The 17,485-nt window shown below is 40.7% G+C and overlaps 1 protein-coding gene across 1 annotated transcript in view; it reads left to right on the top strand.

Annotated features, from left to right (window-relative positions):
• Positions 1 to 17,485, top strand: part of SYNE2 (spectrin repeat containing nuclear envelope protein 2) — a 267,053-nt gene that overhangs the window by 17,926 nt on the left and 231,642 nt on the right. Inside the window, 1 exon segment of the mRNA XM_043517646.1 lies at positions 12,573 to 12,701. Within this exon segment, the coding sequence (XP_043373581.1) occupies positions 12,623 to 12,701 (79 nt within the window). The 5' untranslated portion in view covers positions 12,573 to 12,622.

The following is a 17,485-nucleotide window of genomic DNA, read 5'->3' as shown; positions in this document are numbered from 1 at the left end:
TGATCGCTGCCCGCATTCTCCACCAGTTGTGACGGGTCCGGCACCGCAGGCCCCTTTGTGGCAGGGGTAGACGGGGTGTCGGGGCCTCACCACTCTTACTTTCCCATGCCCGTCCTGTGAGGGCGTTCCAATGTGGCCCAATGGCCGGTTTCCCTGTGCTCGCCCCTTAGTCGGGGTTGCGGGACCTAACGGCTTGAGTCCATGCGTCGCCCTGAGCATTGGGCTGTGTGTCCGACAGCTAGGGACCACATAAATTGCTCCCCGCGCTGCAGCAGTGTGGCTAGCGGCCGGAGACCATACTATCCCCCTCGCAAGCGGAGCGGTGCGGCCTAGCGGCCGGAGACCATACTATCCCCCTCGCAAGCGGGGCGGTGTGGCCTAGCGGCTGGAGTCTAGATAACTCCCTCTCAGGTGGGGAAGTGTATCCCAGGGTGGGGGGGATAGGGGGACCCGGGCCCACCCTCTCCATCAAGTCCCAACCCAGGACTGTCCTAGTGGCGGGGTTTCCCCTTGTGCTTAGCTTGGCGGGGATCCGCCTGCAAGATGCCGAGCGTCAGTGCAGCTGCAATGCTGCCCCTCTCTAAAATGCCCCTAAGTCACTTCCTATCCTCAGTGTCATCTTCTCCACTCCGGGGGGGGGTGTCCTCCGGTCCGTCCCCTCCTGCCGAGACTTCCGTCTGGGAAGTCGGGTGCATCCAGGCTTGGTTGGCCCCTGGATCCGGGAGCTTTGGCTGTCCCTCCTCAGGAGCTGGCGATGTGCCGCCTTCTCTGGTGGTCAGCCCAGACTGAGCACCTTTGCGGGCTTTTATACCTATTCTCCAGTTGGAACATAGAATCATAGAATCATAGAATATCAGGGTTGGAAGGGACCCCAGAAGGTCATCTAGTCCAACCCCCTGCTCAAAGCAGGACCAAGTCCCAGTTAAATCATCCTAGCCAGGGCTTTGTCAAGCCTGACCTTAAAAACCTCTAAGGAAGGAGATTCTACCACCTCCCTAGGTAACGCATTCCAGTGTTTCACCACCCTCTTAGTGAAAAAGTTTTTCCTAATATCCAATCTAAACCTCCTCCATTGCAACTTGAGACCATTACTCCTCGTTCTGTCATCTGCTACCATTGAGAACAGTCTAGAGCCATCCTCTTTGAAACCCCCTTTCAGGTAGTTGAAAGCAGCTATCAAATCCCCCCTCATTCTTCTCTTCTGCAGACTAAACAATCCCAGCTCCCTCAGCCTCTCCTCGTAAGTCATGTGCTCTAGACCCCTAATCATTTTTGTTGCCCTTCGCTGTACTCTTTCCAATTTATCCACATCCTTCTTGTAGTGTGGGGCCCAAAACTGGACACAGTACTCCAGATGAGGCCTCACCAGTGTCGAATAGAGGGGAACGATCACGTCCCTCGATCTGCTCGCTATGCCCCTACTTATACATCCCAAAATGCCATTGGCCTTCTTGGCAACAAGGGCACACTGCTGACTCATATCCAGCTTCTCGTCCACTGTCACCCCTAGGTCCTTTTCCGCAGAACTGCTGCCGAGCCATTCGGTCCCTAGTCTGTAGCGGTGCATTGGATTCTTCCATCCTAAGTGCAGGACCCTGCACTTATCCTTATTGAACCTCATTAGATTTCTTTTGGCCCAATCTTCCAATTTGTCTAGGTCCTTCTGTATCCTATCCCTCCCCTCCAGCGTATCTCCACTCCACATGTCCAGCAGGGTTTCTGGGGCGGGGCTTACTCTGCCAGGAAGGAAGGGTTAACCCCTGTGATACCAGTGTGGGGCCACTCTGCCCCGTCACAAGGAGCAATTACATCTCTTTTCAGTGGTCTGTATTGACTTTGAATGTCTTCACAGAACTCACCTGTGGTCTGATGCTACCATTTCATATAGTTGTCAAAATTCATATTTCAAATGTATGGGATTAGTTGGCTCCCAATTCCCCAACTCTCGTCACTATGTTCCTCCTTTCAAATATTTCTCAGTAAAGCTAGTCCACATGTATATTCAGTGGGAAAGCAATGCATGATTTCAAAGACGTTTGGAGGCATATCCTATTAGTAAGGATTTGTGAGACAGTGTTCACATGCTAGATTATTGCACTGTTATGATAAACTGCTACTAGAGCTTTGTTCTGCCCAGCTTTCCCAAAACGAATGAATTGGAAAACATGCAGAAATGTACATTATAATTTTGAAAATTCCCACACTGGAGTCTGTCTACAGTACCATTGTCAGTCATGGCCTTCTGAGTCTTAGAATCATTCATTCAAACAATATCAGTGAAGAATGGAACAGTAGCTCCGTTTCTACAACACGCTTTTTGTACTGCTTGACTGAGCTTGTTGACAAATAACTTCATGCTTTATAACATTGACACTTGAAAGTCTGCTTTGGTGAGGGAGACGCACAAGATCTGTAGACATTTGTCCTGTTTTGGCAACATCAGAAGAAATCCGACCTGGCTCTAAGAATAAAGCAACTAGCAGAGAGAAAGGATGGTCTTGTGATTAAGGCACTGACCTGAGACTTAGAAGATGTGGATTCAGTTTCAGGCTCAGCTGCAGCCTTCCTGTGTGTGATCTTGAGCAAGTCATTTAATCACTCAATGCTTCAGTGTTCCATCTGCAAAACAGGAACAATAATTGTCTTGTTGATATATATTTTACTCCCTTCAGGATAGGACTGTCCCTAAGACTTTGTATGTATGTTGCTTAGTTCACTGGGGCTCTGATCCCATTGGGGTGTCCAGGCCTTGCTGTAATACTAATTGTAGGTAGGGCTAGTAGCATTACCTGTACTTAAGATTGTCCTGTTTTCAATTGCTTACAACTTTGCCTAATTGAAATTGTTGGGCAGAAATTTTTCATACCAGGTGACTGCCTCAAGTTGATTTTTTTTTTCCTGGAACGTTTCAGCAAGAATGGTTCATGAGACTGGGGGGATCTGCGGGGGGAGAGGGGGAGAGAATATCTTGTTTTGCCCATGTTAAAAAAGTTCTGGTAACTATTTCATTGAGAAGTTCTTGCACCTCTGTGCTTTGGAGAAGGGATTTGAAATTTAGCTGGTGTCAGCCACATGCCTTTTCCATGAAAAGTCCAAATTTGGCCAAGTTATCAGCCTTTGAAAAATCTCCATTCGCATTTGTTCCATAGAGACTTCTGAGAGTTTGACAGCTAAATTTTCCAAGAAATCTGTCGGAACTGGGCATGCTTGAGCCCAAGGCTGCAATGGGCTGAGCAGGATATTTTCCCTGCTATTGCTGCTCCCAGCGGCAGCAGGAACAGGTACAGGAAATGGGAGGAGGGAGTCTCTCTCTCTCTCTCTCCTGTACTCTCAATGCTACCCCTGCTGGTGAATAGTGGGGACAGGAGTTGTACGGGGAGAGCAGAGGAAGAGGGAGTAGATTGGGATAAGGAGCAAGGAGGGAAGACTGGGAGCTGGGGATGGGGGAGACAAGGACTAGATGGGCAAGGAGCCTTAGGGGAGACTGGAGTGTGGAGCCTAGGGGAAGGAGACTGGGACTAAGATGAGTAGCCTGGTACGGGCTGGGAAAAGAGACTGAAAATAGAATGAGGAGCCTCAGGGGGTTGAGGGTGGGACTGCCGAAGCAAAGAGACTGGGATAAGTAAAGACTAGGAACAGGAGCAGACGGGGTCTGTGCCCACGAAAGAACACTCCCCTCCAGAACCTGGAAGTGAATCCAGAATTCCTGAATCTCAGCAGTTCTCTGCTGGTTGCAAATACCTTTGAAACCTACTGTCAATCAGTGTGTCTCATTCCTCTCTAATGGCTGATCTGTATAGAGGATGACAATCTAATACTGCTATCAGTTACTCCATTAGCTCAGGTGATAGAGATCTGTGCTGTGGATCTAAAGGTTCCAAACTTTCTGAAGACCCATGTGATGGTCAGTATGGTTGCATGTGGTAGTATTTTGGGTTTTTTTAGTTTGCTTTTTTAAAAACCTAGGAAATGATGTGCAAAAACATACATTAGAAGAACATTAAGGTTGCAAAGTCAAACACTCAAAAGTTAGGAAATATCTGAGTTAAGGCTTATAGCATGTGGTCATGTAATTAAAGACTGTATCAGAATGCATATGCAGAAGGGGGGAAAAATAAGATTGCAGAGGCAACCTTAAATATGGCATTTCCTATCTTTCAACTGCTTGTCTTTGTAACCTTATTGTTCTTTTAAGGTAGTGTTTTGTGTATAATAATAACTTGTCATAACAGCTCTAGTACAGTATAAAGTTCCTTTTCTGTAGGCAATTGGGCTGACTTGTCACCTCTTAGACGTCTTATTATTGTTACCAAACGTGGCTGGCTTGGCTTTTGTTGTACCAAAAAAGTTATTGTGTTGGCTTGAAACCATTCTGTGAATTAAAGTTTTAAAAAATTAAAAAGCAATAAGTTCCTTGAAAGCAGAGACAGATGCATTGTTTTAGTTTGTCTTAATCAATTATCTAAACAAAAGTACTTTGTTTCACAGTGCTGAAGGACTTGGTGGAGAAAATCTACCTAGATAAGTTGTAGAAACACAGATTTTTCTCTCATCATAAGCACTAAGGTCATCCCTGTAAAACGGACTCTCATTCTGCTTGCAGAAGTTTGGTCATGCAGATTATATGCCTGAAAGTGGTGGTCTGTATGCAAACAGTATGTCCACAGAACAGAAGCCTTTTGAAAATAAGGCCCTAACTGTCATTCTTGATGTAATTCTCACCAGAAAGAATTGCATTCTAGTGTAGACGAAGTGATTTCTTATTCCTATGGGGTAATCCTTCCAGATCAGAGTTCATGTATGTTGGTGGGATGGTGGGTGGAAGTTTACACTGCTGTAGCCTGAACTGGACACGGTCTGTCCATAAGGGATGAATCCAGGGCTGTCAATTCAGCATCTGTTACTACATTTAAAGTTTAATTTTCCTATCAAGTTTCAGGAAGTTTGGTTTGAGTTTTACTTTCTCAATCTCTCTCTCCTGTGATTGATCTCCTGCTCTCTGTCTAATACTGAACAGCAAACATTATCGAAGAGTTTTTTGCTAAGAACCGCTTGCAGTGTGATGCCTCTTTTGTGTTCTAAATAGCAATCTAAACAATCCTTGATCTTTAAAGGAATACTGTCAAGGCAGATAGGCCTAACATGAGACCTTTCTGCTCTGTTTTGGGTTGTGAGTGAGCATGACATTGTGCATCCCTTTCCTTCCTGTCACCTTGATTGCTTTGTCTGCTCTGTTCTTAGGAGACAATAGTGTGTTGCAATTTACGGGAATCTTGCTCTCTACAAGAACAGACCCAGGGTCCCAGGGACAATCCCAGGATTTGGTTTATGAATCCACACCAGTCTCTCCAGCATCACCTCACACGGCTTGTTTCTTTTGATTTTGCTAACAGGTTACTGACATTCAGAACTTTGTTTCCAAAAACAGATCTGTGATCTCTCAGAGAAACCCAGTGCCCTGGTTAGTGTTGGTTCACACCAGCAGAATAATCTGTATTTTAACCATTAGACTGCTTCCTTTATCATTAAAAAAAACAGGAAGGAAAAATCTGTACCGTTTTCAAAGCAACCTTGATTGTGTGCCTGATTCTCATTGATATTTATGCCCTTTTACAGCACTCTGACAATGTACAGTGGAAGTAATTATCATTTTCTTCCACTTTAAATGCCCTTTACACCATCAGTGGTATCAAATGGCCTTGTGTAAATGAGACTCAGGCCCTGGGTCTCTGTTAAGACAATAAACAAGCAATTTGAATGGTAATCCCAAAGGCAGAATAGAAATGTTTCTAAATAAAAGAGCAATTTATTGAAATAAGCTGGATCAAAATAGGCTACATCTTCCGTTTATCTTGGTTTGTCAAGCTGCCAAGTGAGAGTTAATGTCACCATAACAGTCCTAGAATCCTCCTCCCTCTTCCCTTCTGAATGTTGGCAAATTTTGGACACTGGGAGAAGGGTATAAAGAATTGCTCATGTGGTTGTACATCAAGGACACTTCTGTTGTTATGGTAGGAACATGATATAAGTAGTCAGATGAAATCAAATTTCCTGGAGTATCCCACTTTTCTCAGCTGACCAATACTGATTTTATGTCCATCCATGTTTTTTATTTTTTTTAATGATGTAACTATTCCCCTCAGCCCTTTACGAATGTTTTATTTAATGGGATGGCCTGCATTCTGGCTGCATTATGCCATGCAGTGGGAAAGGGTCACAGGCAGAGCAGCTATACAAGGGAGCCTTTGGACTTGCTATGCAGTGGAGAAAGTATCTCCATTCTGGCCTTGAATACGCTGCTCTGGAGGGCAGCAATGAGTCAGGCAATGACATTTTTTACGTATCCAGAGACTTCAGCACAATGTGTAAGTGCAGTGTAGGCCCTGTAGCTGTGAATGGTAGTTTCCAGAGGTGAAATCCCAGCCAAAACTCCAACTGACTTCAGTGGGGCCAGAATTTTGCCCCAGTTCCCTAGACTTCCTGCACTCTACTGCTCCCTCAAGGAGAGGGCCCTTAACCCATTGAGCCACCTCTCGGCATCAGTCTCTTTTTTGAGTTACTGCATAGACTGTTACAGTCACTCTGACCATTATGTGTTCTTTATTAATAAGAAGAGATAACTGAATGCAGATTAATTGAAAATTCAGGTTTATCAGACAACTATATAGGCTCCATTTCTGGATTTCTAGTTATGAGGAAATAAATCTGAGGTAAACTCTAGCTCTAAAAATAGAACACAGCCAAATAGAACACACGTTTCTCTGGGGGCCAAATTCTGGCCTTGGATTCATGCACAGAATTCAGATTGATGTATTTAGAAGCTGTGTCCATGCATTTTTAGGGCAAAATTTGGTCTAGTGTATTGACGTCAAATAATTAAATTTCACAATCTCTCTAAAAAATCATGACTGAAAGTCTCTCAGCAGCTAGTGATAACCTGAACGATTATAGTCATTTAAACAAGAGACACTATGTGCAGTCTTAAAGAAAATGGACATATATTATGTGAAAGTTTAGTGTTTTTAATGAAAACGGTGGCATGCTTTAAAAATGCAACATTAGTGCAATTTAAAGTATGTAATTCTCATGCTGAAATTGGTGGTGATATGTTTAACAAAAAGGACTATCAGGAAAGATACTTTTTTTTTTTATTAAAAAAGTACACATCATTGTCTGATAAATTTAATGAGAAGATCAATTATACTTGTTTAACAGGAAGCACTATTTGTATATAAACCAAAACAAAGAAGTAACATTTGTTGGCCTTAAAAAATGACATAGCCTTTGTATAGCCCTATGTTTCCTGGGAATCTTGCCAGGATTATAAATGGATTGGTGGGAAGCCTCTGGGAAAGAAAAAATGTACTGTCGCTGGTTGTCGTAAATAAAGTAATTATAGAAGGGACAGTCTTATAACTCATACTCCTGTTAGTAATCTTACCCTTGCAGCTAACCTTTAATGGGACTGTTCTCATAAATGGTTACTCGTGTGAGTATAGGGTACAGGATTAGATCTAGAGTTAGAGTCCAACTGATTCTCCACTGTGCCTGAGCAGAACTAATTAGGATGTCTAAACTTTTCCGTGTTGAAAACTTCTCTGAGGGAAGGATGCAAAGTTGTCTCCGATAGTTCAGAGCTTCCCAACTCACACATGGAGCACACTTTAATGGAGAGCTTGATACACTGTCCTCTGCAACAGGGACTTGAGCGGAGTAGGGACACGGTCATGACCGTCCTCACTGCCAATTTCGGGGTGGCTAGAATCCTGTTGGGAAGTAGTTATTTTTCTTGGGAAAACATGGGGACTGTGCTACTCAGAACTAACGTGCTTTTAATGGATTTAAATCTTACTTTTAACTTTCCTGGAACAAGTTAAATTTTTGCTTATTGAATGATGAAAGTATGTGACATGTTTATTTTTCATGGAAAATGAAGCCAGTCAAGGAGATAATGGGTCAAAGCATGAGCTGGGGTAAATCAGCGTAGTTCTGTTGACCTCAGTGGAAATAGCTGATTTGTAACAGCTGAGGAACTGGCTCAATATCATTTGGGGAAAGAGAGTTGAGTATTTACGATGAAGTGTTCCAGCTGGGTGCTGTAGAACTGGAAAGGTTGTCAAGACAATATCTCCCCAGAAGCCCCTGGGTACATTCCAAGCATTTTTCCCTGGAAATGAACTACTTTTACGTTCAGTTTAGAGCAGGAGTCCACCCTGCTGAGGGTGTTTTGTTGCAAGGGTTTCAGAGAAGTGCATGTAAAAATACCTAACCCCCTGATGATTTTTCATGCAAGTAAACCTATTGAAAAATGGTAAATATAATGTTGAGGCAGAAACCTGTAGGTCACATCTCAGCATGCTATAAATTACTTTAAAACAAAAGATGTATCAACCCATCAGAACTTGGATGAAAATGTAAATACCTATAGAACCTTAATTGTTGTGATGTCTGTGGGAATTCTCTCAGTCATGTATGGTGACATGATCTTGAAAATTTCCCATTGAGAAGATTGATAGAATACTGGGAAAATCATCTCAAAACAACTTTACTAGCAACTAGAAAAGCTCAAAACTCATTATAGGTATAGATACTACTGATTCTATTCTAATGTATTCCAAAAACAAAATATAAAAGATCTCTGTTAATTATTAGGCAGCAAATAGAATTGTACAATGAAAGAAAAACTAAAGACAAAAATCAGCTGTTTCTATCCATGACATCTGCTCCAACTGGACTCATGCTTAATAATAATCTGTTGCTAGGATCAGGCTTTAGTTTATATGTAGAGGTCTCTGCAGAGGGAAATACTTTCAGAATTCCTGGGTGGGTCATAAATAATCAGTGGCACTGAAGAGAAGAGAAAAAAAGAACAAGCAATATGAGGATCTACAGTAGGAATGACGAAAAAGAAAAGGAGTAATTGTAATTCCCATTGCAACATCAACATAATGTGTGCAGCCAAACTAGTTTATCAGCCGCCACGTATTAGTTGTATAGCAATGAGCACCCTAGAAATAGTTGCTTATAAATAAACAAGCAGAGAGTAAGAATATTACCCACAACTTTGCAATATAATCTTCTGTGTATGAGTTCTAATCTAATTAGAACTTGTCTAGATGGGGAAATTTACTGGCAATGTAATTATACTGGTATAATTATGCTAGTAAATTTCCCTGTGTACATAAGACCTAAGTTTTTAGGAGCTGGGTCATTTACTTCCATTATCCCAATGATTTTAAATCCACATCAATCCCAGATTTGGAAATCTGCATGTAGCATATGACAAGTGAAACACACTTACTGGGTATAGAAATATCAGGCTCAAAACAATGCATCCAAATTATAACAGCAACAACAAAGTTCTCAGGCTCACTTGAGGCAGGATTGTTTTCCAGTTATTTAATAACCACGGTGCTAATCCTGAGATCACAAACGTGCACATTCAGACCAAACACAGTAGAAACCCTGTGTGCTGGATGGTACCATGGTCACTTCCACATGGGAAGAACTCTGCTGTGGATTTTGGCCCTGCAAGGTGCGGGGAAGGGGGCATGTTGGGGGCATGGATCCACAAAGGAGAGAACCAATACAGCTGTGGCTCAGAGGGCTTTGTCATCCACTCTACACCCATACCCAGCAGGTTGCAGCTTGGCTGCATGGGTTTGTGGCCCTTATTTCACTTTTGGCCATCTCTGAGCTCCACTGTGTGAGCTCAGGATTTTTAGGATTGGGTCCCATAGGAAGACTCAGTCGATGTGCACAATGTTTACACAGGTAACCTGTGTAATTACTGCAAACACACATTATTAAACTGATAAATTAATTTGTAATTATAACGCATAATTACACAGATTTTGCTGAGAATAGCATCATTTCCACTATAAATCATATGGATTCTACATTTGGTAACTTCTTTTTTTTTCATAAAATTAAATATCATGACTGTATCTGGAGTAAATAAAAATATACTCACAAAATGAAGTGATACAAATTGTACACTTAAAGCTCTGTAATCTCCCCTGGTGAAGCCTCTAAATCTATCTCAGAGTCTAGAATGTAGTCATAAAGGCTGTTCAGGAAAGCATCATTATTTGGTCATCTCTCTTGAAGTTAAGCATGTACTTAAGTCTCATTGGGGACATGGGACTTAAAACAGTGTTGCTACCTCTCATGATTTTGAAGATAGTCCCATGATTTTTCTGAGTTTGACTCATGATTTTTTGAGCTCATGGGGTTGGCAATACTTACAAAAGCTTAAATGCTTTCCTGAACTTTCAAGCGAGATGGAAAAGCAAAGGTAATTTCTTCAACTGAGGTATCCATACTGAAATGGCACACTGCCATTCAAAAGCTTTTAATTTTTTTTAAAACATAGTTTTTTCATAATTACCCATTAATACATTCTGTTATAAGGAACTGCTACACATAATTGTGTCAGATAGTTATCCAATAAAAGGATCAGTGTAAATGTAAAATAAAAAAGGAAATATTTAATAGGAACACGAAAGCAATAGCAGTCAATCTTATTAACCTAGTGTGTGCAGTAGATTTATTAAGGCTAGATATAATACAGTTACTCACACTGAATAGTATCTTTCTTTGAGTGAAGTCCCACTGAAGTCAAAGGTACTATTTTTGGAGTCAGATGCTACTCCATGTGAGTAAGAAGGTTGCAGTCTAGCCCTAAATTTATGAGGCGGATATTCACTTGGTTTTCATTTTGGATATATAATAAATCCAAGTACAGTATAGGTTGGTTAAAATTATTATTATTAATTTATGTGTACTATAGTAATACCTAGAGACAACACCTGAGATTAGAGAGCATATAGTAAGAGAGTTTTCTGCCCTTAAGAGTTTACAGTCTAAATAGACAAGACAGATAAAGGATGGGAGAGGAAACTGAGGCACAGAGTGTGACATGATGTCACACAGCAGGTTAGTGGCACAGCTGCGAATAGAACCCAGATCTACTTGCTCCCAGTCTAGGGCACTATCCGCTGTGTTACACTTTTTCTTTAACATTTAAAATGTCTTGATTTTTATTGAGACTTCCATAAACACCTTTTGTCTTTTAAATACATTGGGAAAATAATCACCGTAGAACTTTAGGGCCAAATCCTACCCCGCATGTTCACAAGCACATTGACTTCAATGTCATACGAGTCAGATGAACAAGTTTTGGCTTTTAGTGTAGTGTCACCTCATGAAATAGGCCCATGGAAGACAGGAAACATTGGTATTCAGTATATATGTATCCTCTTATTGTTTGGGGATTTCAAACTGTTTTGTTTTTAGAGGTTTGGCGTTCACTCTTAAAGGAACACTGAAAACTGGGAGCAAGCTTTCTTTTTAATTGAACATTCTTTTAAGATTCTGTAGGCAGGGGTGCTGAAACAATTTGTATAGTGGAGGTGCTGAGAGCCATTGAACCAAACTGTAAACCCTGTATATAATGGAAACCACTTCAAACCAGGAGGTGCTGCAGTACCACCTGCACCCATAGTTCCATCACCTATGTATGTAGGAAAGAAAGGCAGAATGTTTTTTCAGTGTTTCACAGTCTTAAATGTTAGCCTTTTGTTCGAACCAAATAAACACCAGAAAGGAGAGGTTAATTTTCAGCATAGTGATTAGGAGTTTAGATACACAAAACTAAATATTAATAAATAATAAGAATTGGACATGCCACTCGTTATACTTGGTGCTGAAAATGTACTGTTGTTTGTGAACAGAGTTTGTTTAAGATCAGACCTGTTTGACTTTATTTAATTTTTTAACTTTTTGATAAAAATATCACTCTGTATTTGAGAGGCCAGTTTTTCTCCCACTGTCAGGTTAAACAATGTAGTTACTAGAGTCACATACATAACACTATGTTTTTTAAAAAGGATACTGTATATTGTTCTCTAAGATGGCGTTAGAGATGGGGGAGGCATCTATAGAAGGGAAATAACGAGGGCTAGAAAATAAAACTCCTTTGTGAGAAATAGACTTTGTGGGAGAAGAGGGGTAGCTAAGATACAGATAGGAACAACAAGAATGATTGTTCTGTTATGTCAACCATCACCTTTTTTGTTACACTTTAATTGTGTAATCTTTGCAAGCTCAGCTGCTATTGTTTTCAGTCTGCTCTAACAATTACCAAGCAGGAAAAGAAGTCTGTAAAATACAAAGATTTAAAGAAAACCTTTTGGGTTAGTCTGTAACAAATGTACATGAGCCTTTGTCAACCTGATTTCCTACAAAAAGCCTACAGTGTTTTGAATCTTTATAAATGCAGTGCTTTCCTTTTTATGACAAGACACATATGAATCCATGATTTGAATTCTGGAGTTCAGCCAGACGTTAGAAATAACCTGAATAGAGCCAAGGGATAATAACTTTATGATTCAAAAAGTAGGCGTAGTCACTTTGTTCTACATAAGCTAAGGAAACACCATAGCAAGAAAAAGAAAAAAGCATGTGTTCTATCAGACTGTAGCATTTAAGAGCACCAGTTCTTAATGAAAACACAGAGGTGCTGATCTCCTAACTTTTCTTTTTCTTTTTCTTTTTCTTTCTCATTTCAGTTTGTCAGATGAAATAATGTGGGAATGATACAATCTTCAAGGAGTTTAATATGGCATGTAAGAAATCATCTTCATCAGCTGAGGAGCAATCTTCCATGGAAATAGATGATCTTCAGATTTCACTGCAAGGTAAGTTATGCAAGTTTCATGTAACTTTTCATGTCAGTTTTTGACAAATGTCTGTGGCTGTGAGCAAGTTGAGTGAAAATCTGAAATCCAATGAAACATAAAAATGGTATCAGATATAGTTCATTTATTTCTGTACTGTATACAGACTTCTGTAAATATCTCTCCAGAGGCTTTTCAACTGGAAAGTGAAACACAGTACTGAGCTTTTCTTCATGGTATTTACAGAGTCATTGCCTTTTTTGGAACAGATTTGCTCACAGTTTCTTATGTTTTCCGGAGCTGAACACATGTTACTGTAAACAATTGTCAAGGGAAATATTAAAGGGTTACACAATTCCTATAATTTATTATGTATCTCTCTGCAAATTAAAAAAATGCCTTTGCTTGCCTAATTTTTATGTGCTATTAGTGGAAAGCACTAAATAGTCTTTGCTTTAGATAATACTGTAGTCTTGCTGCATTTTCTTCTTATTTCTTGTCTCCGTCCCCTGTGGATATATATTTCAGGGCCTCAATGAGCATAAAATCTCTCTGGCTTCCCCGCAAGCTAATTAAAGACCAGATTCTGCTACCCCCACTCACACTGAGTCACACACTACAAAGCAAGCAGTCCCCTTTATTTCAATGGGACTACTTGAGTAATAAGGTGCTGGTCAATATGAGTAAGGGAGGCAGAATTGAGCTCTAAAAATGATAAAGCTAAAGGTTCCTTAACCGTTTGTTGGAGTATGCAGGACTGAGAAGAATTTCTTTCCCCCTAAACTTGTCTCTTTGGATAAATTTTGGAATGCGTTTTTGAAATAGTAGTACTTGTCTTGCACATTAATAGGGAGTTTTGTTTAAATGTTTACGGTATGCTATGTTTCCTTGCTTGGTTTCTTTGATAGCCAATCCTACAGTCTTTCTGCGTGCAAAAACTGATCTTGATTTCAGGATCAAGTCCATTACAAAGCTGATTTTTCAGTTTTTTGTTTTCTGTAGGGGGAAATGGGCTGTATTACCCCCTATAAAAGGATTTCCCAATGGCTCAGTTAGAGTGAAGTTACTCTTTGATTTATTTGAGGGAAAACATTGAAGACAGATGAACCTGAAACGAATCTGCAAAGTGTCTTCTGTCATCCTGATCTGCGGAAATGTTTCTTGAGCTATGAATTGTGATTAATTACTATTTACAATGATCTAAAGCTAAACTTCTTTCTAACTGATATCTTTGCCTTTTGCACTTGACTTCATTACAGTCAGAATACATCAACAGAATACATTAATGGACTAAGAAGTGAGACCCTGGTAGAACCTTTGGGGCAGAATTACAGAACTGGAAATATATACTTAGAAGCACTAAAGACATACTTCTTAAGATAGTAGACAAAAACCACTAGCCTTCAAATCAGTAGATCCTCAGTAACAGATGGCAAGTGGGAATAACAGGGAAATTCAAGAGCAAACACTAAGGCTAAGAGTTTTTCAGAAATAGAAGCCTAAAGTTAAGCTTCTAGAAGTAAGATTTTCAAAGTGTCTGGAGATTTTGTGTTTGTCAGTTTTTAGGTACTCAGCTTGAGACACCTTAGAGAGGGCTCATTTTCAGAGAGTGAGGAACTGTCAGTACTTTCTGAAAATCAGATCACTTATTTAGGTGTTTAAATATGGACTTAGAAGTCTGTCATTAGGATGTTATTTTTGAAAATCTTAATTCTTAACTGTATGATTTATGTTCACTTTTGTATAATGCACAGGATAAAAGAAACTAGTGTGTATCTTTTAGTTATGGAAAAAGAAAAAAACTGAGCAGGCATGTAGTCTGGGTGACTAGCCTTGATAATACATTCAAAAGTCAGTACATTACTTTACCTGGAAGGCATCCAAGGACATCACAACATTGATCTAATCTGGTTGCTATAGGGGCAAAGTCTAGAATTTTTTCAGTCACTTGGTCACAGCCAAGCAATAGTTTTAATAGTGTCGAAGGAATTTTAACCATTCTACTAATATATGTAAGGGCCAAATTCTGGGTTTAGATTAGATGAGCAATTCATTTTAGATTGTAAACTTAATGAGGCAGCGACCATCTTTTTGTTCTGTGTTTGTAAAGTGCTTCGTGTAATAGGGTTCTGGTCTACGATCTGGACTCCTAGGTATTACCACAATACAAATATATAATAATCAGCTGGTATAAATCAGTGTAGCTCCACTGAGTGATGGTTTTTTGTGTTTTATGAGAACTCTGTGATATACAACAAGCAAAGCTACAAAAAGATTTTGAAATATTAAAATTACAGGTTATCCCACCCCATGGCCATCAAGATTATTATATGAACTTTTGTTTAACATTAATGTTAATGTTAATTTGTTAAATTAATGTCAGCATTCTGCATTCGCTGCATTAGCTACTGAACTTTTAGAAAGGAAAACTGTTCAACGTGTGGCAGCTTCCCGTAAAATTGTCATACTTGACTACAGAAGAAAAGACATGGTAAAAGAAAACTATATGTAAAAGGAAGAAATGTAACTTGGTTCATAGTGAGCTAGTCTTTGTAGTTAGATAGTTTAAGAAGATATAAATTAAGTTTAATAAAGCTTGAAAATGTTGGATCAGATTCTAAGTACAACACAGGAGGTGAGGAGAGTGGGAAGGATGGTGCAAAGTTGACCTTACACCCAGTATTGCCAATCCCAGGAATTCACAAATCCTGCTCCAAAATCATGAGATTTTTTTAAAAATCTCATAAATCATATATTTGCCCTCTGTTTTTTGAGTCTTTAGAGTGTCATATTTTCAAGCTTTACTCCACAACCATGGGAGGGCTAAAAAGTTGTTTTTTGGTTTTTGGTTTTTTTTAAATGAAAGCTGAGATTTGTATGTAATCACGTGACTCCAACAGCTGGGGTTTTAAGACACCAACTCTTGAGAGACTCTTAGTAAAATCACAAGATTTGTCAATGCTGTACACCTCCAATATGCTCTATTGCTGCAGGATCCGATGTGGCATGCAACATAACTTAGAGCAGCCTCCGAGATTGCTCTAATGTGTGGTGGCTCTGCATAGCCACCTAAAGAGGATGCAGCCAAGTCTGGAACTGGACCCATTGTATTGATTGGGTATATGTTTACAATATTTATCATTCATGTAGGAGGTGTTTAATAAAGGAGGGGCTGCTCCTGCCTGGGCAGAGTGTATTGGAGATCATGCCCAATACATGATGCATTAGTTAGAGGGATATTGCCTCTATTGTATTTATACATGGTGCCTAAATCAGACAGTCACAAACTGTGGGGCCTGGCCTCCTGTGCAGTGTTTTGGTGGGACCTAAAACTTTTGCTTCAGTTGTTTGTTTACACTCTTATAACTAAGAGATGGCTACCTGGGATTTTGTGTTAAATTTCTGTGTTTCCTTCTTCCAGCTTCAGCTAAGGGTTCTCCCATGCACTCAGCACAGCTGCAAGGGCTGAGCAGATGTTCCTCTGCAGTGACTGCTCCTGGCTGCCAGGTGCCATTCCACTGACAGCAGGGACTGTCTTTCCTCTGCTCTCCTCGCATCCTCCTTGCAGATGCCCAAACAGTGTGATACCAGTGAGGGAGGAGGCAGCAGCCAGTTGCCCCCGTGCTTTGTTGGCAGGGTGGTGCAAAGGGCAGTCTGCTGCCTAGCCCCCTCCCAATAGTTGTTCTGCTGGAGACCTGGTCCCATGGAGAAACTTACAGGCTGCTCTCCAGTTTGTTTGGGTCACTTTTTTCCTCTCTAGACAAGCTGTCGGCATAGAAACCAGCTCCTCTCTCTCGCTGAGCTGTGCTGTGGCAAGGCCACGTTGCTCAATGTCCTTTAGTACCCAGGTATGCCACAAAAGGCCGGTATATGATTATATGCAAATGTCTCTAATACATGGGGAGGGGCGGCCTGGGCTCATTTCCTTTGATACAAGCAGGGCCCGATGGTAAAAGGTTTGGGAGCTACTGGGCGAAGCAGCTCTCATGTAATCCAGAAGTTACCTTGAAATGAGGAGAGGGTGTGAGGGCAGGGGTGTATGTGTGGTGGAGGTGAGCATTAAGATATGGCAGCTGGGCTAGTATCTGGAGCTGCTTAGAAGCTTTTCTCTATTTGCAGCAGGAGATTTTGTTCATTTCTTTGATGCAGGCTAGGATGGGTTGGTAAGTGTCCCAAAGGACACACCTGGTCCTTTCCCCAGCTCACCTTTTCCAATACTAATTCCTGGCAGGAAAGCCTGGATGCACAGGGGTGGTAGGTGTGAGCTCCCTGCTGCAACAAGCCTAGGCAGGATACAAAATTTACTTGCGTGCTTGCTGAGCCAATTTGAACACCAGCACTGGAGCGTAATTCCCCTTAGCCCAGTTGAGGGCCACTTAACCCTGTGATTATGTGTTGATAATAGAAATAAAGACAGGATATCTCTGAATATGAAATATGCTGTTGAGTTCTCCAATTATACGCTGATCTATCCTTTTCATGGACTATAGAAGAAGATTCAAATGATGGTGTATGGCCAGTGGAGTTAGAAGTTAAATTTTTTTTTTAATTTATAGAGTTGATTGGTGGTGACAAATTTGCATAAATGGGAGTGATGTATTATTTTTAGTAGGTTGCATCATGTTAGCTATCATAGTATCAGTGTGACCCCAAAATTCCACTACACAAATAGTTTAGGGAGGATGAGAGGGTTGAAAAAAAAAAAACAGGTTTTCAGCCTGTTACATTTTGGAGCTAAATACAAATGCAAGGATGTAGCCTTTCAACAGTTCATTAGCAGAGTAGGTGCTGAGTTGTTTTCTTTA

This window comes from Dermochelys coriacea, chromosome 6 (assembly GCF_009764565.3).
Source record: "Dermochelys coriacea isolate rDerCor1 chromosome 6, rDerCor1.pri.v4, whole genome shotgun sequence".
Taxonomy (NCBI): Eukaryota; Metazoa; Chordata; order Testudines; family Dermochelyidae; genus Dermochelys; species Dermochelys coriacea.
The sequence above is the reverse complement of the archived record's forward strand: the minus strand, read 5'-3'. Positions and strand labels throughout refer to the sequence as shown.